This window comes from Rattus rattus, chromosome 10, assembly GCF_011064425.1.
Source record: "Rattus rattus isolate New Zealand chromosome 10, Rrattus_CSIRO_v1, whole genome shotgun sequence".
Lineage (NCBI taxonomy): Eukaryota > Metazoa > Chordata > Mammalia > Rodentia > Muridae > Rattus > Rattus rattus.
In genome coordinates, this window is record NC_046163.1 from 7,734,128 (window position 1) to 7,761,527 (window position 27,400).

General features: G+C 46.8%; 1 protein-coding gene across 1 annotated transcript in view; it reads left to right on the forward strand.

Moving 5' to 3' along the window:
* The window catches only part of Zranb3 (zinc finger RANBP2-type containing 3), an 84,179-nt gene that overhangs the window by 53,491 nt on the left and 3,288 nt on the right, over positions 1–27,400 (forward strand). Inside the window, exons 10-16 of the mRNA XM_032915547.1 lie at positions 10,382–10,910; positions 14,018–14,176; positions 17,028–17,119; positions 20,244–20,345; positions 21,584–21,726; positions 23,710–23,820; positions 24,618–25,008. Coding sequence (XP_032771438.1) covers positions 10,382–10,910; positions 14,018–14,176; positions 17,028–17,119; positions 20,244–20,345; positions 21,584–21,726; positions 23,710–23,820; positions 24,618–25,008 — 1,527 coding nt within the window. The remainder of the gene's footprint in view (positions 1–10,381; positions 10,911–14,017; positions 14,177–17,027; positions 17,120–20,243; positions 20,346–21,583; positions 21,727–23,709; positions 23,821–24,617; positions 25,009–27,400) is intronic.

Below are 27,400 nucleotides of genomic sequence, written 5' to 3' on the forward strand. Positions count from 1 at the left end.
TCTACTGGACCATGTCTTCAGCCCTATGTCCCAGTAATTCTAGGAGGGCTTTCTTGCTTTCTGGGGAGCAAAGTATCCCAAATCCATGTTGAACTTTATCTGGCCCAGACCTGTTGCTGGCCTTTCCTTTAAGGAGCTTCCTACTTTCTTTTGCTGTGAGCTATTATCTGAAAAATTGAGATTATTTTTACTCCCTTGGGATATCATTGCTATAACACTCCATTTTCAATGTGAAAAGCTACATGTAGGGGTTGGGGATTTAGCTCAGGGGTAGAGCGCTTGCCTAGGAAGCCCAAGGCCCTGGGTTCGGGTCCCCAGCTCCAAAAAAAAAAAAAAAAAAAAAAAAAAAAAAAAAAAAAGCTACATGCAAACATATATATTTACACAGAAAAGTAAATATGCACATCGAATGTGCCAGTCAAGGGACAAATTGCCAGAGTCTGTTCTGTCTGTCCTTCTACCATGCTGGCCTCAGGGATCAAGCTCAGGTTGTCTGAGCAGGCAACAGATACCCTTAACCCCCATCTCGCAGCTGTTTGCCAGCCATGTTTTATTCCTGTGTTTATTCTATTTTATGTTTTTCTTTTGTTTCACACCAGAGTGGAGTAGAGTCAGTTTGGTTTGTTCTCTGTTCCTGCAGAGAGAGACACTAGGTGAATCTGAGAGTGGGTCACTGTGGCATTTTTTTCCAGCCACATGGGAGCGATCTGTTAGGAACATCTAGGGGGTGGAGAAAGCAGCAATTTCTTTCTCAGGGTGATTCAGATCCATGCGTCTTCCTGGTAGGGGGTTAAGCCCTTCCTGTGTCACTTGCGTCCTTTGATGGATCTCCAGTCGCAGTCCAGCCATCCATTCAACCTCTTTCTGGAGGCCAGCAGGCTGCCCCAGCGCTCATTCCTAAAGCGGGTTTGTTGGTTTTGTTAGGAATGGAGCCGAGTGACAGGAGGCAGGATGGGTGCTTGCAGAGACCTTTTGACCAGGGTCTATTAACCCTGGTGCGGTGTTCCCTGGCATTGGTGGCCTGGCCTCTGCTGGATCAACACCAGCTTTGAAGTGCTCTATTGTTTTTACGAGTTTCACTGCATTTCCTTTTCCACTCCTTCAGCTTAATAACTGACTTCTAATCCGACCTCGAGGCCATTTGTCTCAAAGGACCCTGCATTTACCAAGAGGCAAAACCCTGAAAAGGGCCCGCAGCCCCTCAGAGGAAGCAGGTCACCGTCAGGAGCGTCTTGCAGTTAGTTCTCACTCCCAGCACTTCTCACCAGAGGCAACCTTTCCCTTTTGTTTTATTAAACATAGGATAGGGACGCAGTGACTGTTAGATGTGTAAGCAAAGAGAGAGATTTCTCCTGTCTGTCCCTGCAAAGGCAGCTTTCGCCTCAAAGGGACCTAAGAGATGCTTTACAATTGAGATAAACCTGAGTGGCCATGGGCCGGCAGCATGGATTCAGGTTGATCCCAATAGCATGTTCCAGTGCGGAAACGGTTCCATGAGTTTTATAGTAGGAAAACAAGTCGTAAGTCAAGGCATTTTGACACAGCAGAGTTGGGAAATACCTGCTGTAGCTGTCGGGTGTTTATGAGTGCTTGCAAGATCCCAGAAAGCTTCACGTAAGAAGGCAGGGAGCCAGACATGGTAGTACATGCCTGTCTATAATCCTAGAACTCAGGAGGCAGAAGCAGAAAGGTCCCTCGAGTTCAAGACCAGCCTGGTCTGCATTGCAAGCCCTAGGCTGTGTGGTATCCATCAGGAGGGAATGGGATACTAAAGTTTGCCCAAGACATTTTCGGCTCCAAATTTGCAACTTTTATTTTCCCACAGTCCAGGAAGTTCTAATCAATCAGTCAGCCCCATGTGCTCTTTAACATAGGCGTGGCTTTGTTTCTGGGAACTCGGATTCTCCCTGGCGATGAAAATGTCTGACAAGTCAGATCCTATCGCCTGTTTAGAAATGCCCACTTTCAAGTTCCTTATTTATCATTCCTAGAGAGACTCGCTTGCCATAATTAAAGGACAGAGAGTCCTGATAAATTGGATATTTGTCCATAATATCACCACAGTGACCTTTCTAAGTCCAAGAATGACATGAGCTCTTCAATAAAATAGCTTTCCTAGCTCATAAAAATACTTTACCTTCCTGTGTCACTCCCCTCTAAGAAAAAGAGTAGAAATAATAAAGTCATTCATTACAAAAAGTAGACCTCAGGGCTGGAGAGATGACTCGGTGGTTCAGAACACTGGCCGTGTGGGATTGCAGGAGACCTGAGTTCAGTTCCTAGTTCCTGGTATGGAGCAGCTCACACCATAACTCCAGTAGCAGAGGATCCACACCCTCTCCTGGCCTCTGTAGGCACCAGACATACATGTGGTGCACACACATACATACAGGCAAAACCTTCACACACATAAAATTAATACTAATAAATCGTTTTTAAAAAACATAATCTAGAGGGTTGGGGATTTAGCTCAGTGGTATAGCGCTTGCCTAGGAAGCGCAAGGCCCTGGGTTCGGTCCCCAGCTCCGGAAAAAAAAAAAAAAAAAACATAATCTACCTGGCAGTATGATTTGAGTGCTAAACATTAAGCTGTCAGGATGGATATTGGTATTTGGAGATCCTGGTCTGTTATGGTGAGACCACCTACCCTTACCCTCTCAGTCACAGGGGAAGTCGCATTGTTGATAAATGTAAAGTTCTTAGAAAACATGTTTGTTTGGGAAATAGTAGTACCTTCTCCTCAGATGCTTTAATCCATGGATCCAAGGAGAGCTCCAGGACTGTGACCGCCACATCCCTAGAGGTACTGGGACTTGGGAGAATAGAGCCTACAGTTTAAGGCAGAATAAAGTCTCATGTAATATCCAGCTTTATTCGAAGCATCAGACTTTATGCTCTGAAGGTTAAGAAAGGTCAGCCAATTAAAGTTCCCGTGAGTTCACGCTGAATACAGTCTTAAGGACAAGCAAAGACATGTTTTCCATAGAGGCATGGGAAGGGGAGTTAAACACTCAGTGGAGTGACAGCAGCAGGCAGTAATGAGTAATCTGAAGTGAGCTCACACCCACACCTGGGAGGAGCTCGGAAATACATTCCAAGAACAATTCTGTTTCGGAGAACCTTGGGTCACAAGACTCTTGTCTTCTTGGAGTGCACTCACGGCCCTCCGAATTCTCACAGACTGCATTCCTGAACCATGTTCCAACAGTCACCAACACTAAAGCTGGATGCTCAACAAAAAACTCAGCTGCACAATAAAATATAGGAAATAAAATATAGAAATCGTTGGAGACATGGGCATCTCGGCTCTTGCCTACAGTCTTAGCCCTCAAGGCCAGAGGGCCAAGAGTTGGAGTTTTCTCTCTGCTGTATGACAACTGCAAGGCCCGAGATACATAAAACTATGTCTCAAAAACAAAGTCACCAGAAGCATGTCTTGTTGTTTCTGAGGCAGCCTCTTATGTCCCCAGAGCTGCTGAGTCTGTGTAGCCATGGATACCCCTGAACTCCTGGCCCTCCTCCCTTTACAGATGGGTGTTTCATACCTGCTTCTGCCAGCATCTCACAGACCTGTGACTTTAATATAGTGTATCTGTCTGCAAATCAGTATCGTGTGAAAAAGTTCATCCTCTGATTATGAACTGTCCCAAACGCCTGCCTACCTGCTGGATGTGCTATTTAGAGACAGTGCCATCACTGTGTCTCATCTCAAAGTATTAAGGACGGTGTGTTTTGTTTTAAGCTGCATGGTGCTTGAGTTCTTTTTCTTTACGTTTTTGTTTTGTTTTGTTAGTGTGTGTATGTGGACGGGGGTAGGCATGTGTGCTTGTGAGTACAGTGTCCATGGAAGCCAGAGGCATAGGGACCTCTGCAGCTGGAGCTAACTGGTCTTTGCGAGCCGCGACATGGGTGCTGGGAACCAAACCGGGATCCTCCGTAAGAATAGCCCTTGCTCTTAACCCCTGAGCTCTCTCCAGCCTCTGCCTGTGCATTCCTTACATCCCCTAGTGCAGTGGTCTCCTGGACTCTGGGCACGTTTTCTCCACTCACCTCATCCACCGTCCCTCTCCACTGTGTGACCACTCCTGGGACAGCTTTCTCAGAGTCCAGCTGCAGTGGCGGGCAGAGCATCTGCAGTAGTGTTCCGACTGCACTGGTCACTCTGCAGGTATACCGTCACATTTTAAAGGAATATTCTTTGAAGTCAGAGGAATCTACAAGTACTCAGACACTTCTGTAAAACCGGAATCCAGAAAAGGTGGCCTCCACCCATTGTGCTACCATTGGGGTGGCAAGAGCAGGAAGATCTGGAGTTTAAGGTCACCCACCCTTGGCTACTAAGCAAGTTCTAGGCTAGTCTGGGGTGGAGATGAATTCATACACACACACACACACACACACACACACACACACACACACACACACACACACATATATATCCTTTCTCAAAACAAAAAATAAAATGTATATGTAGGGCTCTGGCGCCGTGGTGGGATGTGGGGGTAGAGGTGTTCTTCACAGTAACTCTCTCTCTCTCTCTCTCTCTCTCTCTCTCTCTCTCTCTCTCTCTCTCTCTCTCTCTCGGCTAGGTGTGTGGGTTGGGGTGAGGGGGAGAGAAGAGAACTTGGGTAGGGGGGAACAGCTTTCACTGTCCCCTGCTGCGGGCCCTGCAGGAGACTGACTCACTGTGGAGGGGTGCAGGGGAGCTTCTGGTGGAGATGATTTTGGGAGAGCAGATCTCTTCCCAAGGCAGCAGTGGTGTTACAGTCTTATGACGGAAGCTCTCAGACAATGGAATAATTCCTGCACACCTTTAATTCTGAACACGATACTTAAATACAATTTCTTGGACGGGTCAGTGTGTGACAGCAGGTACTTCCTATTGGTTTGGCCTGAGAGCTTGGGAAGACCTCATCTACATATTCGGGGGGGATGGTCCTGCTTCTATGATTGATTTGTCTTGAACCTATGTGACCTGTGGTCAAGTCCTCACCTGTGGAGGAGGGGTTTGGGGCATTGTCCTCTGTGACTGATCTGTCTCAAACCTCTCTACTGGAGTTTGTGGGGGGCTGCAGTTAGTGAGGTCCTGATCTGGGAGGCTGGGAATGCGGTGCCATCCCTTTTAGGGTCCCCAGGCATTCGACCTGTCTTGACCAGGAATCAGAGTACCTTTCACAGCTCGCCACCCCACATTCATATTTAATTCCCTTGGGGTGGGGCGATGGCTCAGCGGGTGAGCACATGTGTAAACATGAAGCCCAGAATTCAGGTCCACAGCCCCTGCTTAAAGGGCTGCCTACCAGCCCCTTCCGAAAAGTGGTGAGCTCTAAGTTTAGTGAGATGAGATGCCTTAGCTCAAGGGAATCAGAGGGAAATAGAACAGGAGACCTAGTGTCCTTCAGTCTTCCTATACAGTCCTGCGCATCACTCCCGCATGCCCGCACGTACACACAAAACACGCACAAATACTACACACAGAGGCACACGCTCATATGTGGTTCCTTTACTACTAGTGTGCGTTTTCACATGCGAACACTCAGTCTGTCTTTACCCACTTCGGCGTAGTGAGAGAAATGGGGCCAGTAACACAACACCGTAAGTGCGTCTGCATGACTTCACCTGAGTTGGGTCCTGAGTTCCTTTGAGACCATGGAGGAATAATCCTTCTCCCACAGAATGCACGCACGGTTCAAACGAGTGTGTCCGCTCAGTCACAGAGGCTTAGAGGCTGCCTGTGGCTTTCAAGAACATAGATCACTGACCCTTCTCTGTTCCCAACCAGCATATATAATTACCTCTAGGATATATCACAGAGATTCTCGGTCTTGCTTTCCTGCCAGTCATAGCTGCTCTGTGTCATAAGAGCCCTCATCAGTAACTTCCTCCTCAGCTGCCCAGAGGCTCTAATCAGAAAGTTCAACTGATGCTAGGAATCAGGTTTCTAACTGATGACTGCAAAGGAAAGTTCCATTCCTGCCAGCCCTTCCAGCCTCTTGCAGCCTCAGCCAGATACTCGCTTGTAAGTTTCATTACCTCTGACGGACTTCCTCATTATCCAACTCAACCATCCTCATAAAATTAGTTAGTCTCAGTAATCACACAGTTTGCAAGAATTATATTCTTGGCATATCCTTTGGTTTAAGAAATTATTGCCGTGATTTATTTCCAGCTACTTCCTCCTTCCTGGACTTGATTTGCTAAAATCTCAGTCTGTAATTCCCCGTGGCACGTGGTTTCAGACCAGCACACACACTGGAGTCGCCTCCTCACTACCGAACACTGTTGGTGATCTCCAGCATGGCAGAGGTGATCTCCCTGTGTCCAACTGCAGTCTCTCACCACTGAGCATCCCTCTCCATTTCCTCTAGTGCAAAATGAGGATTTCTCAAATGCTGCTTTCCCAAAGTTTAAAAAAAAAAAAAAAAAAAAAAAAACTTTAAAAAATCGCTTAAGTCAGTTGCTTACTTAGGGAGGACTGCTATACTTGAAGGTCTAAGGATTCATTGTGGGAAGATTTCTTTAAGGGATTTTGTTGGGAAGATTGCTTTCGTTTTAAGAAGTCCTATACATGGGGTTGGGGATTTAGCTCAGCGGTAGAGCGCTTGCCTAGGGAGCGCAAGGCCCTGGGTTCGGTCCCCAGCTCCGGGGGAAAAAAAAAAAGAAGTCCTATACACTTTTTTGGTGGGAGGGAGATGTTGAGCTAAGAAGGAGAGTCTTTAAAGAAACAGTTATTTGAAATGTAGACTAGAGGCCTGGGGAGCGTAATGCAAGGGCGAGGACTAGAGCTTAGGTATCAGAAGCCACTAAGAGCCAGGTGCACACGGTGACCCACCTATCATCCCAGCACAAAGGAGGCAGAGGCGTGGCTCATCTGGATAGGCTAGCCAGCCAGACTAGCCAGTGCAGTGAGCACTGGTCTCAGTAAGAGACCTTGCTTCCACTTGTAAGGTGGAAAGTGATGGAGAAAGACATCTCAGGCCTCCACAGATGACCATACAATGATGATAATGCACTAAAACACAGAGATTCTGTCAAAAGACTCTGAATCATTAAACACAACTGAATGTCTGTATGTGTTGGCTCACTAATGTGCATTTCATATATAACTATACTGACTGTACTGGTCAGGGCTTGCTAACAACTTATAGAACGAATATCTATATAGAAAGGAGATTGATTAGAATGATGATAGGCGGTGGTCGAGATAATGTAGCAATGGCTGGCTATGAAAGGAAAGTCCAAGAATCCACGAGGCCAGACGTCTCACCTGGTCTTAGGTATACCCTGAAATCCCAAGATGTAGGCTCCCATGCCAGTGAAGGAATGGGCTTGCTAGCAAGGCGAGAGCAGGCAGGCAAAGAGCAAAGTCTTCCTTCCAAGTTCTTACATAGGCCTCCAGCGGAAGATGAGGCCCAGATACGATTTGGATTAAAGGTCTGTCTTCCCACTTCAAGGTCTGGATTGAAAGTATGTCTTCTCTCCTCTCAAAAGATCTGAAGCAAAGGCAAGTTCTCCTACCTCAGAGATCCAGATTAGAAGTGGATCTTCCTACTTCAAATTAAGCAAAACTCCCTCACAGGTATGCCTTCCATTTTGGATTTCAGTTAGTTCCAGATGTCATCGACAACCAAGAAGAGCCGTCAGGCTGACATATGCTTTAGTTGCCTTTTATTCAAAACAGAAGTTGTAAACTGCTTATCTAAGAAGAGAGGCAATCGAGGGCTATCTCACTAGACCGGAAACAGATGGAAGGGAAGACTTAAGTTCATGTAAGATCTCTATCACTTGTGTTTGATCTACTCACTGGTCACCACCCCCGTGTCATTGTGTAACTTCCTAAATGTGAACAGAGGCACTAATCATTTAATTAGGGCTGACAAGATAGTTCAGTAGATCAGGAACCCTGCTGCCAAGCCTCATGGGAAAGCACAGGGTAGAAGGAGAGAACCTTCTTCATTGACACTGCCCTCTGACCTCCCACATACGCACACATACATATATGCACCTGCATGCGTGCACACATGTGCAAGGTAATAAATGGAATTAAAATATTTTTAGCAATAGCATAATTAAGAGAATCTTTACCATAGGCCCTGTGTGGGATTCTTTTAGGAAAAGGACTTCAGTGTTGTGGTAGTGAAAGGCCACCAGTATTGTGCAAAGCTAAATTCTTTATGCCAAGAAACGGCCATCAATACAGCAAACAGTGACCCGAAGAAAACAGAAAAACAAAAACAAAGCAGGAGTGTCCTTGATAGCTCAGAAAATTAAAAGAAATGATTATATCTATGAAACAAACTAAGGGAAAAGTCAGCAGACAGGGCCAGAAGCTAGAATTTTATTATTTAACAAGGAAAGAAAAGATAAGGCGGAGACCACCCAGAACAAAAAGATAAAAATGTTCAGAAAGAAAAGATATAAAAAGCAAAAGCAGCCCAAGAAACAGCCCAGAATTGAAGAACATCAGCCCCCAGTTGAAATCATGGAAGGTTCAGTCTTCCCCTCTCTACCACGTGAGTTGGTCTGGCTTCTCTCCTTCATTCATCCTTAATGCTCTCCTGTCTTTGTTTCACCGTCTCTTCCCTTCTCAAACTGCCTCCGTGTGGCTGGACATCTGTTCCTGTTGTCTGTCCACCTGCCCGTGGGTGGTTCCTGGATGTCCAGATCAGCTGTCCTCCATTCATATTGTCCTTCATTTATTTATCCATCTTCCCTCTCCTCCTTCCCACCGCTCCTCAAACTTACTCCAGCACCCACTGGTCCTCATGCGTCTAAGAATACTTCCTTCTCTCCGTTCTTTTGATCTTCCAGCTAACCTCGTATTCCCTCCACACATGTGCTGTGGCCCCCAAGTGTCCACACAGATACACATCGTGCATATATGTAGTAGATCAATAAATGTGATGTTTATAGATATGCACATGACTGCCAAATGAAAGTAATTCTGTACCAAAGGGGGAGGCTAAGCAGAGGAGAGCTTAGTATTCTTGAGGGCAAAAGACGAAAGGAAAATATGAGCCTAGTAAGATGTAGCGGGTAGACCCAGCATTATGCTAGCAGAAATCCCAGAAAATAAGGAAAGACAAAGTGGGAAGGAAGAAATCGTCCAAGAAGTCATGAAAATGTATAAAAGGAAAAAACAACATTCACACAGAATAAGGTATCCTGGGTGTTGAGTGGGATTTCGAGGCATGTGCTTACCGATTACTTAGATGTAGGTAATTGTGAAGTGTTAGAAGCTAATGAAACCCTCGGAAAGAAAGGAAAACTTTTCCTTTTTCATGTGTATGTCTGTATGTTGTGTGTTGTGGAGAGCCTTTTGGGCCTCTTGCTTCTAGAAACTAGATGGGAATTTGACATCGGGCCCAGGACAAAGAAGTACTCTCGAGGGGGGAATCTGATTTTGGGCCAGGACTCTGGAATAGGCCCAGATTAAGAACATTCGAGTTAATGCAGAGCTCAGAGCCTGCTCAGTGGAGGCACGTGTGGCAGTCCTTTTGTCTTGGGCATCCTGACCAGCCCCTAGAAAGGTGTTTACAGGATTCTGTTTATTGCCTTGCTTCTTCCCTGACCCACAACTGATCTTATTATTCTGCATGTAATTAAGGTGATATAAAAGCAGACTGGAGAATAATTCAGCCTCAGAACTAGCTGGAGTCACGGTATAATGTTGTCTAATTGTCTTTTTCTTTTTAATCCTCACTCCTGCCCTGGAGAACCTGTTGACTGACTTTGCTGACTTGATCAGTGTGTCTCTGTGTTTGTATGTTTGTAGGTATGTGAAATAGATGTGGGAGTGCACATTCATGTGTATGCATATGCGTTTGGTGGTCAGATAAATATTTTAATGCTATTTGAAAAGTGTTTCCTGGTCAGTATAACGTTTTAGCATGAGTGTGATAGTTTATATACAGAGTGCTTACAGTTTGGCCATGGAAACAATTTTCTAGGTTCTTGACTGACTTAAAATACTTAAAATATTTAAAGCAAATATTTAATTTGCTTTAAATGTCTATGTACGCAATTCCCTCTTTTACCAGATGGGCATCTAAGGCAGGTAGTGTATAAAGTGTAGTTCTATTTCATAACTTCTCTAAAATGTTTCCGTTTCCTCACCTGAAGCCTCCTTCACAGGGCTGTCATGAGGGTTAGACAAGCTCAGCACACAGTACGTGCCAAGCGAAGACACATAGAACGTGCATGGCTACACTCCTTCAGTACTTGACTGTGTTCACTCCACTGAGCTATGTGTGTCTGTGAAGAGCGGTACTATAATTGGATTCATTTCCAGTCCGTCTGGTTAATGAAAGTGCTAAGTTCTTTCATTCAGGAAGAACAGTTGCTCCCTCATTTGATAACTGTTGGCTTTTTTCTTTTTCAGTTTGAAAAAGAAAAGCAGCATGACATTCGATCATTCTTCTTACCGAAACCGAGAAAGAGACTGTTGGAAACGTCCGGTGATGCAGCAGAGGCAGTCAAGGAGAAGACCACAGTGGCCTCAGACCCTAGAAACATGGCCACCAAGGAGGGTACAACTGACAAAAATGGGGTTGAACCTGAAGCTAAAAGGTTGAAATCCCTGAGCACCAGGGACCACTGCAGTGCACTGGAGGAAAAGCCGTCCTTGCAAGCCAAGGCCACGTCCACCGACGGTGTTCATGAGGTCAAGTCCCCATTGACCTCCCCAGCCCTTCCTGAGAAGCGGTGGCAGTGTGGCTTCTGCACATTCCTCAATGACCCAGGCCTTCCGTACTGTGAGATGTGTGAGAACCCTCAGGGCAGAGCTGGTGAGTGCACGGGAGGTGCAGGGGAGGTTGGCAGGGAGGGCTCCAAAAGACCACCCAATCTCTGGGGTACTATTGTTAGGAAAGTGCCTCGTGACTCAGCAGGGCCTGAGGCCTTAAAATGGAGTATGAATTTCACTAGGTGAAGACTGTAAATTCATCCCCTGTGGAATGTGAATGACTCCTGGTTCTGTCAAGAATATATTCTGAGTGTCACTGGCTTGGCATTAACTTGGCACAAATGGGCATTTCTGAATAATGTCAGCAGGATGTGAGCTCAGTGGGCAGGAGAAGTCTTGTTGCTATGGTAGCCAATGTGCTGCCCATCACAGACCTGCTGTTAAAAAAGAAGTAGATATTCTTGTTTTTAAGGAAATTAGATGATTTTTATATCCAAATGGAATCATTTTGTAACTACTTGGCCTGCTTAGTATACATTGTGTCATATTTCTTGCTTGACAACTCATAAGCTCTTCTCAAGGTCTTATTAAAAGAATCCGGCCAACACATATATAAGTAGTAAATACAATGTAACAGAAAAATATCATTAGTATTCTGTTTTCACTTCAGGGAATATTTTATGGTAATGAAAGAATGCCACATTTGACAATTTTGGAAAGTAGAAATAGGTTATTTTATCAATGGTATAGTTGTCCACAGTGGTTCTCCTATATATTCATTCTTCCCACAACTGACTCTGATCAAGACAGAACCAAAAACTCTGATGTTACAGTCCTCCTCCTCCTCCTCCTCCTCCTCCTCCTCCTCCTCCTCCTCCTCCTCTCCGTGTTGATCTGAAGGAAAATGCGTCAGTAGCTGAGTCTTTCCTCTCACTTCTGAGAACTGTATCAAATTGACAAGTGGCCATCTGGGTAGTTGTGTTTGTTATGTGGGCACCTGTTCTCTGAAACTAAACTAGAACCACACACTCCGTGCACGGATGCCCTCGCACAGTTAACATGACCCATGGATGCCCTCGCACAGTTAACACAACCCCCTGTGACCCCGACTGCAGCAATCAAAACAAAGCAACTTGTAAGGTCAGCTCACCGTAAGAGTAGAAAGTGACTCCCTTAGGAAAAAAATCACAGTTTGTTATGTGGTTGATAGTTCTCATTTTTTTTCCCTTTTGATGCCAGGAGCAACAGTGAAGTTTCTAGACCTCTGATTGATAAGCAGCCTGCCTAGAAACTTGAAAAAATAAACCACTTCATGTGAGCATGAAGTCATCCGCTTAGAGAAGAGGGGAGAATGGTCAGGAACAGTGCGAGTCAGCTTTACAGTCATTTACATCATTACATCATTTACATCGCTTTTACATCATTACAGTTGGCATAACGATCTCATGCCTTGGTCTGTTTGTGCCCCCGAGGTATGAAAAGGCAGAATTAATCCTAACTAAAATCTTAATGTTGCTTTCTTGAAACTCTTGAAACAGTAGAATCCACAAACATTAAAGGAACCGTATAGGATGTTGCGGTCTGAAAGCTGCTAATTCAGGCCTCCGGTGCTTGAAGTAAATAGGGCATAGGACACACTGAATGATATTGAACAACCAGGGGCCGGAGTTGCTCAGCTTTATATCTCTGGCTTGAATGCCAGAGTGGTTTTATCCAGCGTATCCTATGAGACGCCTCTGCTTTGGCACCCAGTGGGATCCTCAGGGTTAACATGCTCCAGGCTAGGATTGTTAGAGCTAAAGAGATTGTCAGCTTCTTGCTGCATGAACATTAGGGCCCAAGTCTGAGGCTTGGTGCATGCCTTTAACCCCAGAAGTCAGAGGCAGTTAGATCTCTGAGTTTTAGGACAGCCTGGTCTACAGAGTAAGTTCCAAGAGAGACCGTGTCTTAGTGGTGGTGATTGGGGGCAGGGAGACCAAATTTGAATCTTAGCACCCACATAGAAAGCCAGGCACAGCATACATCCACACCCTGGGAACATTGAGACAGGCAGATTTCTGGAATTTACCAACTGGCTAGCCAGAAAAACCAAATCAGTTAGCTCTGGGTTCAATGAGAGACCAAAATAAAGTGGAAAATTACTGACGAAGACACCAGATGTCAACCTTCAGTGCGTAGGCTTGTCTGGGCTGTACGTCAAGAAGACCCAGATTCCCAGCACCCGCATGGCTGTTCACAACAGTCCTTAACTGCGGTCCCAGAGGATTTGGAACCATCTTCTGGCCTCTGTGAACCCTGTACTCACAGGGTGCAAAGACATACATGCAGGTAAAATACCCATGTGCATTAAATTAAAATTAATTTAAAATTAAAAAAAAAAAACCTCAATGGTATCCTCGTCCTTCTCACTTCCCCTCAATTGTCAAACTCCCAAATACATCCATACACCAACGCCTAGGCCTGTTGCTGCCACCGAAGGCCATTAGCAGCTTTCTCAAGACCCAGTAGCAGCTTCCTCCACTCTTGCCATCTGGGATCTTTACTTACAGAGCAGTGAGGGTCACCCGTTAGTGATGGGTGTCAGCTGGGCATGGCTGCATATGCCTTTAATCATAGCTCTTTGGAGGTAGAACTCTGTGAGTTCTGAGCCAGCCAAGGCTACGTAATGAGACCTGGAAGCTGGGGGCTGGGGGCTGGGGGTCAGACTGTGATCATTACTCCTCTACCTGACCCTCTGTGTTGCTCTCCAATCCCGTCCAGAGTATATCCATTGGTGTAAGCCCCTGTGCTAGGCTCAGTAGCAGCTCCGAGCTTAGGTGGAGCTCTCAGAGCACGGCCCTGTCAGCCTGTGCGGGGTGTAATAATCTAATAGTGCACTCTTACCGTGCTGGGCTCCACCTTCTCCTGGCTGCCCTCCCTGCCTCCAGGTCTCTTCTCATCTGTACATACATTCTTTTTTTTTTTTTAATATTTATTTATTTTATGTATGTGAGTGCACCAGAAGAGGGCATCAGATCTCATTATAGATGGTTGTGAGCCACCATGTGGTTGCTGGGATTTGAACTCAGGTGCTCTGGAAGAGCAGTCGGTGCTCTTAACCGCTGAGCCATCTCTCCAGCCCTGTACATACATTCTTTATCTGTTTGTTTACGTTTTTGTGTCTCCGTGCATCTTAGAAGGGGACCTTCAGGAGGCAAGGCAAACAGTCCCTTCCTGATAAATGTTTGATGAGTCTGAATAAACACTGTTAACTGTATTTTTCTAATAACATTGAGCTGTGACATTTTAATCCACACCTGTTACCTTTAAATTATTGTGTTTTTGTAATTCCAGCTGGCCTCAGCCATAGGCGGGATAACAACAAAGAGGAGGAAGAGGAGTCTCAGAAAAGCACCTCCCAAAATGATCAAGCTCGTCTGCACTGTGTAAAACCGTGCTCCGCACAGCCGGAAGTGGAGTGGTTGGCCAGGAACAAGGAAGAAACATCGAAAGGTGAGGGGAAGACGGACTGCCATCTCAGGCAGGGGTTGGCATGTCCTGCTTCCATCGCTAGTGCTCAGATAATAACCCTAGGGGGACAGGGATGTGGCTCAGTTGATAGAGTTCTTAGCTACCGTGCCTGAGTCTTCTGGTTCAGTCCCCAGCCCTGTATGAACCATTTGTGGTGGCAAAAGCCTGTCATCCCAGCACTCAGGAGGAAGAGGCAGGACGATTTAGAGTTCAAGGTCATCCTTGAACATACTGAATCTGAGGCCAGCCTAGGCTATATGAGGCCCCATTTCAAAGTTAACCAACTAAATAAATAGGTACCATATACCTTAATACACGGTGCGATTGCTAAGTTTGTGATTGAAACATTATCCCAGTACCTTCTATGTTAAAACACCCACCCTCCGCAGAAGCATCCTTAAATACCAGATGGCTCTCTGCTGGAATCAACACTATAGCATCACAACCAATAAACTGCTCTCGCCTCCAGAATGCTGCCCTGCCCAACCGCAGTGAGCTCATCGACAGGGTGAGAGCTGTTTTTATTTGGGTGGCCCATCGGGTCACAGTAATCAGGCTGACAGAACCGACAGCCATTCTAACAAATCAATAGTCTGTCTATCTTACAGTGAATGCTTTCAGATAGCTACCCTCAATCAGCATTTTTTTTTTTTTTTAAAGAAACAAGGAACATAGTGTCAAGGCCATCTGAACAGAGCTGGGGAGATGGTTCAGTGGGTAAAGTGCCTGCCCTGCAAGCCTGGACTCCTGAGTGTGATCCCCAGCACCCATGTGCAGAGCTGGGAGCTGGAAACCCCGAATTCAGGTGCAGATACACACACTCTGCACAGATACAGAGACCGCGTGAACCACGACTACACTCGCAGTCCTTGGTGGCGAGGTTGTATTTATTTATTGCCTGTTCCTGTACAGCCGTGGTGGTCACTAAATGCCAGCCTGTAGTTGTACGTGGGCCAGCTGGCCAAATGCTGTAAGCCGTTTGGGATTATTTTCTCTTTTGACTCACTTAGTGACCTACAGATTGGTATGCATCACGCATGGCTTTGAGTGACAGTGGTATTATAGCCACAACTGAGCTCACACGGGTTCAGACAGCAACCTCACAGCTACCACCTGGGCTAGTGACTGCAACATGGCTTTGCTACCACTGAACATCACACACTAATTTCAGAGATGTTTTTTAGTCAATAAGACGCACTAATGGTACAAACTGGTGGCTTTTCACTATGACAGTTCCATATGGGCATAACTTGCCTTTCCCTTTCACTCCCTAGTACTGGAGGTGTTCTGTTTCTTTTTCATTTATAAAAATAAGTCACAAACTAGTTTTATAAAGTAGCCGGGCCCTAGACTAGAGAACTAGTATGTTGATGATATTGGCTGGTGGCGTGGCAAGCAGAGCCAAGCTCCGAGAACACCCAGAGGTCACTGACACTGGGGTGAGAGTATAAGCTCTACAGCTAGAGACAGCAGGTGACTAAGAGTGACCCAAACCAGGCGGCTCACAACTACCTGTAACCCGAGTGCAGGAGCCAGTGCTCTCTGGCCTCCACGGCATCTGCATGCACAGAGTGCACATAAACTCATACAAGTACACACATGCACATAAATAAAAATAATAAACTCATTTTAAGAGTACAGACTACTGCGCTCCTTTTACTCTTGAGCAAGATAATGTGCTGAGATTCCTCCTGTTAAAATATGCTTTTGGGGGGTTGGGGATTTAGCTCAGTGGTAGAGCGCTTGCCTAGAAAGTGCAAGGCCCTGGGTTCGGTCCTCAGCTCCGAAAAAAAGAAAGGAAAAAAAAATGCATTTGGGGGCTGGAGAGATGGCTCAGTGGTTAAGAGCACTGACTGCTCTTCCAGAGGTCCTGAGTTCAAATCCCAGCAACTACATGGTGGCTCACAACCATCTGTAAGGAGATCTGATGGCTTCTTCTGGTGTATCTGAAGACAGCGACAGTGTACTCATATAAATAAATGAATAAATCTTTAAAAGAAAAAAATGTGCTTTTTGTTTGTGAGGGATGCACTCAGGACAGTAGTTAGCACGCTTCCTGGACCAGATGTGTTTAGAAGAGGTTAACTGCATTTACTATTAAACCTGTGTTTTGAGGATGTTTGGTTATGGTAGTCCTGGGGATCCGACCCAGGGTCTTTAGGCATGCTAGACAAATACTCTACCACTAAGCTATTTGTGTCACCTCAGCCTGTTTGACCGTAATGGATATATAGACTCGCTTCCATAATTTTTGTCTCTCCTGAAGAATTCTGGGTAAAGGGACTAAGAAATTACTTTTAAGTAATGATGAGGAAATTAGCTTGTCTAGTCCTCTCCTTGTGGGTGAGACAGCAGCCACAGGGAACCAGGCACATCAGTGACACGCAGCAAAGCTGTCCTGATGCTGATAATCAAATGGGGACCATTTAGTCCCAGCTGCAATATGTTCAACAAAGAGGAGAGACTCTAAACCCTTCAAGTTGGGTAATGACTTCTGGTGTTAGAGAAGGGTCCCCTCTGACTAACTCATCTTTTCAGCTGAGCCTCATCTAGTTGCTTCTTGTTCAGTCATTAGCAGAGAAAGCCCCGGTTTCTGTATATGCTGATTCTCTTAGAAGACCTACCCTGGGAGTTTTAGTTCAAGTCTGGACATGAATTGCTGATCAAATTGTGTGTGTGTGTGTGTGTCTACACAAGTGCATAACCATGTGTGTGTGGATGATCAGAGAGGCTAGAAGAGGGCTTAAGATCCCCGGAATCTGGAGTTATAGGTAATTATGAGCTATTCAAGTGGGTCCTGGGCCTTTCAACATCTCTCTTGTCTTCTTCACAGAGCAGTTGAGTAATTCAGACACTCCGCCAGTGCGTGAGACTTTCATGTTTTGTGCAAGCAAAAACACCGACCGGATCCACCTCTATACCAAGGTGAGTGTCACCTAGAGCCCGTTCCACAAGATACAAGATGGTGGGCATCCTCAACAGTGAGATAAGGACCAGGTTTCGCCTCCTTCTGGCTTGTCATCAGATCCTGTGTGAAATCTGAAGACAACAGAAGGCAACATGGACTCATTCAGAATTCAGGGAAAGAGACCGTGATTTCCCTGTGTTCCCATTCAGTGTCGTCTTGGGAACACACATCTGCTCGTGCTCTGCTGCCTTTCCTCAGCTGGAAGGTGTAGGGAGGATTCGTTGCAAAGATAAAACTCATCCTGGTAGAGTTTAGCATTTAAAGCAACATTTCTATAACCTCCTAAAACCCCGCCCCAACCCCATCTCCAACTGCCCCACCCCCACCTCCCACAGCCCCTCTCTGCTGAGTGTCGGAGAGAAGGCTTTGTGGAGTGAGCACTCAGGCTCCCAAGGGAGCCTAGGCTAGCACAGCTCACACGTTTTAGTCAGAGGCGGTTTCTGCGTGATGAAAGTGTGTGTGAGACCCTGTGAACTCACGTTGATTGAACATTTATTGATACTCCATTCTGTATTGAAATGAAGACACTTAAAATGGTCATGTATTATTCAGTTTTAAACTGACATTTATATAAATAACATGTGTTTCTTTTTAAGATTAGTTGTGTTTTCTAAAGCACAGTGCTGTGCTGAGAAGAGAAACACTCCATTTTCAGCGGTTCTCTGGCTTCAGCCAAGGGCAGTGGATCAGGGTGCGATGGTGCTGAGGCAGGAGGAATTCTGGCTGGAGGCCAGCCTGGGCTACCGTAGCATGGTCTTGTCTCAGCACGGCACATGAAGCCTGCTAAGGAGAGCTGACTTAAGCAGTCGTAAGGGAGCAAGAGCTTGGCAGGCAGACGAGGTCCCCCAATATTAGAAAACAGCTGTGACAGTGCGGCCCCCTGAGACGCTCTTGCAAGCCTCTCTGCCTCCTACACTGATGTGGGTATGGGGAAGTGGGCAGGGATTCTAATGCCTCTGTTCGTTTGGTTCTGAATTGCTAGCAAGGTTAGATGTACAAATCAGATTTGCGGTTTTACATGGCCTCTTCTATTGAAAGAATACTTTTTATATTGTTTCACTATTACATTTCTTTAGTATAGGGGACATTTTGTGCCACGGTGTATTTGTGCAGGTCAGAAGACAACTCTTCCGGCTCCATTCTCTAGTTCTAGCATGCGGTTTCAGGGGATTGAACTTAGTCCAGCATGTCCAGCCGCAAGCACCTTTTCCCACGGAGCCATCTTCCAGCCTGAAAGAACGCTTTTTAAAACATGACATGCAGCACTGAGGGCGCTGCTCAGTGGAACAGCATCTGCTTAGATGCACAAGGCCCTGCCTTTAAAATCCAGCACTAAAGAAAGAGGGGGGGAGGGGGAGGGGAGAGAGGAGGGGAGAAGAGAAAAATCTTATGACCAAATTCCCTTTGACTGTGTTTTCTTCTAAGTAGATTAGATATATGGTATTCTGTATAACCATGTTCAGTCAGAAGAAAATGGCTGCACAGATACCAAATCACCACACAACATGCACTGTGGGAACCACCGTGAGATGGAGTCACCAGGGACCAAGCAAGGCTCTACTCAGTGCCTTGTAGGCCCGAATCCCCTCCCGCCCGCCCTGTGGAGCCCGTAGGTGAGGGGAAGCAGGCAGGGGAGCACGAGGGGCTACACACACACGCACACACACACACACGCACACACGCACACACACACACACACACACACACACACACACACACACACCGGCCATCTGCAAGCAGTCCCTATTCCCTACACCACCCTCTTTATGGAGCTCCAGGCTGCGCCCCTCTCACTGTCACATGGGAAGAGCAGAGTGGTGACCCCCACGCGGGTATAAAAGGTTAGGAGCCCAGAGACCGTGCTAGTCAGAAGGAACCGGGCTTCAGATGTCCCTCGGATCTGTAAACACTGCATTGTACTGTCATGTGCCGGAGACAGCTGATAGAAGGTAGAGAAGTCTCCCAGCCTCCCGCACGTTCCTCTCCTTAACCTTTCTGTCCACAGTCCCACAGACACATTTACGGTTGTTCTGAATACTTACTCCATGACCATAAGATGGCGTCATTCGATTGCTGTCCACTCCACTCCTAAACAGATCTAAGTGTCGACAGCTCTTCACGGCCGGGACTGAGTGGAGATGAGACATCACCCTTTTACACTAGAAGGACCGAGGCACCTCCAGTAGACGTTTGTAAACTCTCTCGGTCACTACCTAAGCGTATGCTGCGTAAAGAAAGAGTCAGTAACAGAAGTGTAACTGCCCGTGTCACAAGGGAACTGATCACTGACGAGAATCCCAGAGTCGGGGTTAGGGATTATATAATTACATACACAGGTGTACAACACATCAAAAAAGCCTCCATAGTTTTCTTCCAACACAATCGTGGACCGCTAGCATCCGTTTTGACTAAGAGAATTCCGATTTGAGAAGCTGTCATGGATCTAGTGATTCTCCTCTGGCAGCCGTCCTCTCTGCACATGGCGTTCGCCCGTGTTTGAGAGCTGACAGTCCTCAGTCCACTTCCATCCTCCCCTCCTCGCAGGCTGTGGACTTCGTGGGGCAGCCACTGAACCTGGCTTTGGAAAAGCAGGTTTTAAAATAAGTCTCTAGAGTTTCTCTGTCTCCCTTCCCCTCCTGGCAATAACAATGGGTCATAAAATGTCAACCCGCCTGGGAGGGGATATTCAGATGCTTATCAATGCTGTTCTTTGGTTGGAGTGGTGTTCTAATATTATAAAGACCATCACTTAGGAGTTGGAGAGGGTTGTGCTGCTGTTAACGTCACGGATGTGCTGGTCTTCTGGGTTTTCAGTTTCTCATCATCTCCGTGTGTCTCTCCAAGGTTAGGCAGTGGGAGAGCATTGGCACAGTGAGTACAACACCCAGGCTGACGACAGAAAGCTCGGCTATACAGGCAGAAGGCCTCCGCCGCGCACCCCAGCTCTGCCTGTCTAGAATGTGCCTCTCTTTATTTTTTAGGAGACTGGCCACGCTACATGGTACCTAAGCTTTTCTTATAAGGTAGTTACGAGTACCTACAGACTAAAGCCACTAACAATGTCTCCTTGTCTGTTACCAGGATGGAAAGCCAATGAACTGTAATTTCATTCCTTTGGATATAAAACTAGACCTTTGGGAAGACTTACCAGCAATCTTTCAACTAAAACAGAATCGCTCTCTGGTAAGCAGAGTTTTAAATAAAATTATTTATTTTAAATAAAATTATTTTCATAACTGTAGAGGTGATTTTTAGTTAAATGAAAGAAAACCTCATGGCTTATTGCAGAGTCAGAGTGCAGGCCACATTTTTATCCATTCAGTCAGCGTCTATTAAATTCCACTGGTGCTAAAAATAAATGTGGGATCCGTTTCCTTGGTGAGTTATCACACCCAGAGCTGCTGCTGCCGAGGACAGAATCATCCTCACATCGGTTCTCTCCCATTCATAGCATTAGCAGCTCTGATGTATCTGTCAGAATCGCACTTGTCTCTTAAGGTTAAGTTCTGACGGTGACACATTCCGGAAGCCAGGATAATGCCGCACTGTGACTGCCGGGAGGACCTTAACCTCACTGTGCACCGCACCATTTGTATTTATGACAGCAATGAGGGTTCTGTCTGCTTCTTGGTGGTTTTCACTACCCTGAGAGTGGGAAGGACGCTCTGCCCAGGGGTCGGCCACACCCTGCAAAAAGGACAGGGCAGCAGGGAGCTATGTTTTTGGCGTCAGTTAATACTGACCCTCAGAGACCGATAGATTGAATAGATTTACATAGATACATAGGTATATGCTACATAGCTGATTGATTTATAGATGATAGGGAAGTAGATAGATACATAGATAATAAAACCGAAGCTAGTGAACCGGTTTCCATAACTGGTTGATAATGAACAATTGCAATAGCCATCCGTCAGTGACGCAGATTTACTGCTGGCATCCGACCTGTGGTTCTGAGGTATCTAATACAGCGCGACTGTCACAAGTTGCACCATCCCCTGTGGCCCCACAGGACCTGCTTCCCTGAGACCAGCTCTTCCCGGGTTGCTGCTGGGGCCTATACGTTGTTCGGGTCTCCGTGAGCACACTCACTGTTGGTGCCTGTGTGTTCAGAACATAGGCCTCCCGGTGCTGAGGTGCCTTTAGGGACTCTGGATTGAACTGGACATAGGCAATTTATAGCATGGAAATTCTATCAAGTTGAAGAGAGACTTAAACTACAGGACTCTGTTTGAGGGATACCGTAAGATCAGTTCTCTCGTGTTGTAAGTTTCTTTTTTTTTTTTTTTTTACATTTTATTCACATCTGTGTTTTGCTTTTGGTGTGCTCACAGAAGGTTAGACCACCTCAAGCAGGAGTTGAACAGCAATGTTTGTAAGCAACGTTACATTCCAGCTCTGTGTCGTTTCCTTCCCACCAGATCCTGAGGTTCGTCCGAGAGTGGAACGGTTTGACCGCCATGAAGCAGAGGGTCATCAGGAAAAGTGGGCAGCTGTTCCGCAGCCCGGTGCTGGCTTTGGAAGAGATCACGAAGCAGCAAGCCAAGGAGAGTAGTACCAGAAGGTAAGTCTTCTCTCTTTGCGTCCTGTTTATAGTGTTTGGTTTCCATGGCCGTTTCTATAGATCTGAAGGGTCCCGTGGGATCAGGAATGAAATTTTGGTAAATTAGGAGGAAATCATACAGTTTGTTGATAGAGCGCTTGCCTAGCATATACAAAACCCAGGCTCCTTCATAGCACTGAACAAAGACTCACACACTTGTAGTTTTTTCACTTAGGTAGAGGCATGGGGATCAGGAATCCAAGCCCATCCTCCGCTACATGGGGAGCTCAAAGCTGCATGGATTTCCTTTATCTGGAATCCTGCTCGTTAACAGAGGCCAGAGCAGGGCTTGACACACCTTCGACCTACTAAGCATCCTCAGGCAGCTACTACCAACAAGAGACCTTTTACCCTCAGGGCCTCAGAGCAGGCCCTGGGACTCTGTGTGCCCTGCAGTGGAACAGTCGGTTCTGTTTTAACACACTACCCTGTTCCCAGGAGTGTGAAATATCTGTCAAGTCCACGGTTGGAAAATAAAGGTTACTTGTGTCACATTTTTGTCTCACCTGCCGTCTTCACCAAGAGTCCATTTCTAATGTCCATACTTGTCATCGTAAGCACCTGCGCTTCTCTTCCATGAGCCTCTCTGTGATCCTCTCCCTGGTTCTCTTAGCATGGGGTAAACAGTCCCAGGGGAAGTTACCAGCTGTCCTATAGCAGTGTTCTTTCTTTGGGCATCACAGAGTAGCAAACCTACCCATACACCTTCCTCCTTACGTCTAGAGTTTGTAAATGGAGGCCTGGAGAACTGGCTCATGGTTGAGTACACCTGCTGCTCTTGCAGAAGACCTGGGTTTGGTCCCAGCACCCACATGATGGCTTACAACCATCTGTAACTCCAGTTCAAGAGGATCTAGTCCCTCCTCTAACACCATGTTCCCAGAAGGGGAAAGGAACTGTCCTAAGGATCAGTTGGGCTCCTAAGGGTCGCCATGTCTGAAGTCATCATAGATTATCACAACTACAGAACATGCCTAGGCTCCACCTTATTTAAAACCAGTCCTGGGAATGGAAGGAGGAGAGTGAAGAAACTCTTCAGGGGTTCACATAGACATCTTGATGACTCATCAGGGAGGAAGAGAAAGGAAAGTCTCTCAGGTGAACCTTTGTAGCCACAGAGAAAGCAGTTCAGCAGCACTGATGTCCCTTGGTGGAGCTCCAGGGAGTGGCGGTGTTAGGAATAAAAGCGCATCCACAGAGCAAGCATGGAACACCAGACTGGGTCTCCTTCCCCCTTGCCATCCTCCCTGGGTACTTCTCTGAAGAACGTAATCCAAGAGCCTCTTAGAAACCTTCACCCTAGATGGCATGAGGGAGAGGCCTCACACCTCACTCTCTACGGGGGCGAGGGAGGACTCCATCTTTCAAATAGTAAATGTCAGGCTGAAGACAGGGCTCAGTGCGTAGGTAAGGACCAAAGCTCCTATCCCAGCACCCATGCTAGCTGGGCAAGCAGGCGCCTGCCATCAACCCCCACATTCAGCTCAGGACACAAACACGTATCTGTCATGGTGAGCTACTTTCCAACGCACACTGCTCTTCTTTCAAAAACGTCTGTCCTCTGCTAGCAGTTAATTCAGAAATTGGTTTTGTAGGCAACATTTTTCTTTTTCTGTTTGCCATAATTGAGATTTATCACAGTCCTTTTGGGGGTTGGGATTCTTCATGAATGTCTGCAAACCACAATGAAAAAAGAAATATTGGCAACTTGACACTAAGTCTTAAACGGTGTCAGTGCTCCCCGTCCTCTTCCTAACCAGTCTCTCTTCTACACCCATGGCTCCGTGTGTATGACCCAGTGAACTTACTGAGTTGCTCCCAGAAGCATGGGGGAAGAGTTAGTTACTGGAGTACAGACACTTTACCTGTGTCTGCACTGAGCAATGTCTGCCTTCCCAGAAACTCCTAAATGAGAAAGAGTTATATAACATCTAATTGTTCTAGATACATCACCAAAGAAGATGTTGCCACAGCGTCCATGAATAAGGTGAAAAATGAGGGCGGCCACATCCGTCTCATCACCAAGGGGTCCCTGACCCAGGACCCTTCTACAAAGTAAGTGCACCATAGTTCTAACACATGGTAAAGAACACAGCTTCAAACGTTCACCCCCATTTCTGTGCAATAGCCCCCATGGGGTAGCCATGTTAGAGGTCACAAAGCAGAGTCAGGATTTAATAGCTGTTCAGCCCTTCCAACGATACTCTTAAGCCCACGAGCTCATCGTCTTAGACATTAGAGATGAGGAAAAGCCAAAACCAGGAGCCTATGTGACCTGCCACAGGCCTGGGTAAAAATGCCAGGAGACCTGCGCTCCCTCTGCTAGCCTGGTAGTTTCCGTATGTCAAGCGGACGTGTGTCCTGCGTGTTTCATTTCTAGTTCTCATCTAGTCAACTTGGAGTTTCCCAAAGAAGCCTGATACTTAGCAAGCGTTCTGTTCTAATTCCTGTTCTCTCAGTCCATGACGGTCCCTTCACCCTGTAAGGTAGCACAAAAACAGGAAGAGCCCATGGTGCTCTGAGGCTGAGGAGGTTTGTGGCCCGGCTGGGTGAGGACAGAGCAGCCCTGGGTTCTGTGGGGCTCTCCGCCAGTCTGAATGAGCATTTCAAGTATGTCTCATCGTGCAGCATCTGCTGTCTGGGAGCGTTTATTAGGGAAGCACTTCAGTGGCTAAAAGAGGCTGCCGGGGTCAGGTTAATTTCTGTGATGTGGCTCTTCTCACGCTGGCTGAACTCTGTGGGACTGATTACAGGCACTTCATCCCCCACTGAACACCAGAGCTGAGACCTCTCTACATGGCAGTGGCCCAGCCTCATTACGTATCACTACACAGTATTTTGTTCAATTGTAGAAAACCTGACAGAGCCCGTGTCCCATCTCCGAATCCCGGCCCCGCTGATCTCACTGCTGAGCCATCCCCATCGCAGGGCTACCTTCAGGCTGTGGATAGGGAAGGAAGGCCACTCTGCCTCCGCTGCCAGCATCCCACATGCCAGCCCGAGCCAGGATCCAAAGCCAGCGCCTGGGACTCACGGTTCTGCTCCCTGAACTGTCAGGAAGAATTCTGGATCCGGTCCAACAACAGTTACCTGAGAGCCCAGGTGTTTGCTACAGAACATGGCGTGTGTCAGCTGTGTGGCGTGAACGCACAGGAGCTCTTTCTGCGGATGAGAGATGCCCCTAAAAGTCAGAGGAAGAATCTTCTCGACTCTGCCTGGACTGCAAAACTCCCCCTGGAGCAGGTCTGTTACCACCCAATGTCCGGGCAGTGGTTCCCAGCATTCCCTGCTGACTGACCGTATGGTTTCTAACCTTGTTCAGAAATGCACAGAGGTAGAGAGAATACCGAAGCCACGTGCCATCACCCATTAGCAGTCTCCATGGTGCTGTTGGCTCCCATCTGTCCCTAGCTTTATTCAGTCGGCTCTCTCTCTATCACACATCTCATGAGGTAGCCGCCTCTCTCCAGTCCCTCTTTCGTCTTCCCTCCCTCTCCTTTCTTTTCTCTCTCCTCCTCTCCTCCCTTCTTCCTTTCTTCCTCCCTCCCTCCTTCCCTCTTGTCTCTCTTACCCTGCCTCTCTCCTCCCTGTCTCTCCTCTCCCCTCTCTCGGCGTTCCCTTTTGTAAAATATAATCACAGTGCAAATGCCGACAGCCTCGAGAATTACAGTTCCTCAATTATCCTAAGTGGGCGTTGCTTCCCAGGATTGTCTCACTTATTTTGTTCAAATTAGGATGAAAACGTGTCTCCATTGTATGGTGATGCCTTTTATGCTCTCCTCAGTCTCTAGCACCCCCTCTCTTTTTATTCCATTGATTTGGGAGAGAAACGAGATCATTTCCTCATAGCGTGTCCTTCACTCTGGGTCGCACTGTATCCACGGCTCTCTCTGACTTGTTTTCCTTCCCTGACAGCTTCCTTAGTAATGGCTATATGGTCTAGAGCTGTGCTTGGATTCTGATCTCTGTTTTAAGAAGAGATTAAGTGGTGGTACCTGACTGAAACACAGACACTGAGAGTCCATGGATCTACTTCCAAAATGTTAGTATCCTAGGATGCGGTACAAGGAAGTGTCTTAGTTATGATTTCTGTTGCTGTGAAGAGACACCATGACCATGGCCACTCCTATAAGGGAAAGTATTTAGTCAGGGCTGGCTTACAGGTCAGAGGGTTCAGTCTGTGATCATCATGGAGGGAAATGGCAGCGTGCAGGCAGACATGGTGCTGGCGAAGGAGCTGAGAGGTCTGCATTAGATCTACAGGCACAGGAGCAGCTGTGCACCACACTGGGTGTAGGCAGAGCATATGGGACCTCAGTATCCGCCCCCACTGTGACACACTTCCTCCAACAAGGCCACACCTCCTCATAGTGCCACTCCCTGGCCAAGCATTCAAACACTTGAGACCATGGGGGGAGTTCCTATTCAAACCACCAAAGGGTGTAACCCCAAAGTGCAGCTTACAATGAAAGGGCTGTGTGGTCATCCCATTATAAAATACAATTTTAATAAAGCACTTACATGGCCAGGTATTGTTCCTGGCTCAGTTGTCAGCATTGTCTCAGCTTCCCAAAGCTCAGGCAGATGTGAGATCGTCTTAAGAAAACTATTCAGTTTCCAACTTAAAGGAGATGTTTAATTTTGTGGTATGCTTAATCAAAAAAGGGTCACCCAAGCAATCCCTGCCCACTAATATATTAGATGAATTCCTGTCAGCCAAACAAATTGTATATTTTTAGCCTCATGTAGTGGCGCTTGCTTTTAGTTCCAGCACTCAGGAGGCAGAAGCAGCAAGTCTCTGCAAGTTTGAAGCTAGCCTGGTCTACACAGAGTTCCAGGACAGCCAGGGCTACATAGTGAGCCCCTGACAATCAATCAATCAATCAATAAATAGCCAGTGCTACATAGTGAGCCCCTGACAATCAATCAATCAACCAATTAAATGGCCAGGGCTACATAGTGAGCCCCTGACTATAAACAAACAAGCAAACAGACAAACTACAGTATAACTTACCTGCTACAATATAACAGAATCATTTATGAGATGAATTAGTGTATCTCTTGGCCATAGAGAAATACATCATTTCTCTGATGGTATTCCTGAGCCATTCCTGGGCCTATTTGATGAGGGATGTACCCTTGAGAGGAATGTCAGCCAGGCTCCCATGCTGCTTGGGCATTGCAGGCTTCCTGAAGATGTGCAGTGAGATGACCCAAGGTCATCTGAAAGTGACGTGTCTAGGATGCAGCTGTCACAGGTTAGATGTCGCACCCAGGGGTGCTGAGGGAAGATGCCTCAACACTAGGCTCAGACACTAGAGTGGACAGGGTCTGTCGTGAGGCAAATTAGGCATGTTGAGAGCTGGCCCCCCGGGGATCTGCCGCACATTACCCAGGAACAATAAAGACGAGTCCTCTGGACCATTGAGCCTGTCAGTTAAAGCTGCTCAGAGGGAAAGACTGCCTGCAAAGGCACATCCGAGTGGTTTCCAGGAACATGCCACTCCGAATGTCATTTCCAGTCGCTCTAAGACTCAGTGTGGATCTTCTAACAGAACGCCAGGAGTGCAGAACAGAAGAGCGACAGGCAGGCAGTGACAGAGGTCAGCCGATCGAGTTCCCTGCCGCAGCTGGC